Raw genomic sequence first — 2,001 nt, 5'->3', positions numbered from 1 at the left:
AACCTTGAGATCAAGTGCTTATCCTATGTCACCACACCAGGACTCCCTCTTTTGTAGTTAGGACAGTGTTTATTGGTATAATAGTCAGATTTGAAAGCTTTTATTATTGAAATGCAGTAAATGATTAATGTCTTAAAGAGTTGGTTTTGGTTTTTTCCAGATGTGGATGTGGATAAACCAGATGAAAAGTCAGTTATGACCTATGTAGCCCAGTTTCTGAAACATTACCCCGATGCCCACTGTACTGGTATTGATGGACAAGACAGTGATGTAGGTATTGGTTTTTCTTTAAGTTTTTCTTGATAGCATAATCAATGATAATATTTAGGTTTTTAGGTGTGCTGTTTTCCAAAAATTAAATTAGAACGCATTTTGATATGAGAGCAACTAAATAAATAATAAAAACACAGACAGACGTACTAGAAGCCCTCTGCCAGAGTTGGTTCCGACTCACAGCCATCCTACATGGGTTTCTGAGATGGTAAATCTTTACAACAGCAGACAACCTCCTCTCTTCCCATGGTATCACTAGTGGGTTTGAACCACTGACTTTTTTGTTAGCTGTCAGTCCAGTGCTTGTCCTCCAACACTACTAGGACTTGACGTAAACAGTGGTGTTGGTTATGTGCCGTGAAGTCGGTTCTGACTCATAGTGATCCTGTACAGAATTTCCAACGCTGTAAATCTTTAGAGGAGCAGAAAACCTCATCATTTTACACACGGTAGTTTTGAACTATTGACCTTGAGGTTAGCAGCCCGATTCGTAACCACTACGCTATGGTTACGAATCGGGCTGCTAACCTCAAGGTCAGCGGTTCGAAACTACCAGCTGCTCTGCGGGAGAAAGATAAGGCTTTCTACTCCCGTAAAGATTTACACCCTCGGAAACCCTGTACAGGGTCGCTATGGGTCGGAACCGACTTGATGGCACTTAACAACAACAACAACACTACCATAGCTCCTTTGAAGTAAAGAGCAGATGTCACCAAATTAAGAGGTAAAGATTTCTCTGAATTGTGTTTTGGATATTTCAGAGAATAAAATGTGTGATAGACTCACATAATGCTGATGGACTGAAATGGGGTCAAAGAGAGCAGTTTTGGGACAGTCCATATTAATAACTTGTATTAATAATTCTGGGAAAACCTATACAGGGTCACTATGAGTCAGAACTGACTCAACGGTACTTAACAACACCAGTACAAGATTTGGGAGACAGATGAGGCTTTCTGCTCTGGCAAAGATGTACAGCCTCAGCAACCATACACAGGGTCTGTTTGAGTCAGAAGCAACTGAACAGCAGATAGCAACAACAATAAAAGATGCCTAAGCTACAAGATGGTGCATCAGGTAGACATGCAGTGAGGAGCTCCGTCAGCAACAACACAGAACACCAGACCAAGCAGGCTCAGGGGATGGTGCTAGAACTCTGAACCGCATATAAAGGAATATTTAGAAGCTTGAAGGCTTACAGCTAGGGGAATTTGTAGCAGAATCAAGAAATCCATTGCTTTCTAATTTGAGATGCTCTGCTATTGCTGGAGGCGCCATCTTGGGAAAGACCAAGTTGGGGAAGGATCAGAACAGCAATGAAAGCCTGACAGAACCGTGGAGATACAGGCGTGGACATTCATTTTTTTGTATCTGCTCATTGGTCTCTCGCTGTCTGTAAACCTCCATTCTGGTGACTAGAGGGGATGCCTGAGCAAATGGACACCCCACCCACTCCCCTGGAGGGTTCTACTACACATGTGCACAGATCTCGAAAATGAAAGTGACAGTTTCCACTTAAAACCAAACAGCTACCCCTTGTCTGTCAGTTTGTCTTACTGTGGTGGTTTGTGAGTTGCTGTGATTCTGAAAGCTATGCCACTGGATTTTAAATACCAGCAGGGTCACCCATGGGGGTCAGGTTTCAGATGAGCTTCCAGACAAAAACAGACTAGGAAGAAAGAGTGATGAACTACTTCTGAATATTTAGTCACTGAAAACCTTATGAAT

The 2,001-nt window shown here is 42.4% G+C and overlaps 1 protein-coding gene across 1 annotated transcript in view; it reads left to right on the top strand.

The window, feature by feature from the left end:
- SYNE1 (spectrin repeat containing, nuclear envelope 1) overlaps positions 1-2,001 on the top strand; it is a 554,350-nt gene that overhangs the window by 73,229 nt on the left and 479,120 nt on the right. Inside the window, exon 7 of the mRNA XM_006874353.1 lies at positions 161-270. Within this exon, the coding sequence (XP_006874415.1) occupies positions 161-270 (110 nt within the window). The remainder of the gene's footprint in view (positions 1-160; positions 271-2,001) is intronic.

This window comes from Chrysochloris asiatica, unplaced genomic scaffold (genome assembly GCF_000296735.1).
Source record: "Chrysochloris asiatica unplaced genomic scaffold, ChrAsi1.0 scaffold00271, whole genome shotgun sequence".
NCBI classification, from domain to species: domain Eukaryota; kingdom Metazoa; phylum Chordata; class Mammalia; order Afrosoricida; family Chrysochloridae; genus Chrysochloris; species Chrysochloris asiatica.
Note: the sequence above shows the minus strand (reverse complement) of the source record. Positions and strands in the feature narration are given on the sequence as shown.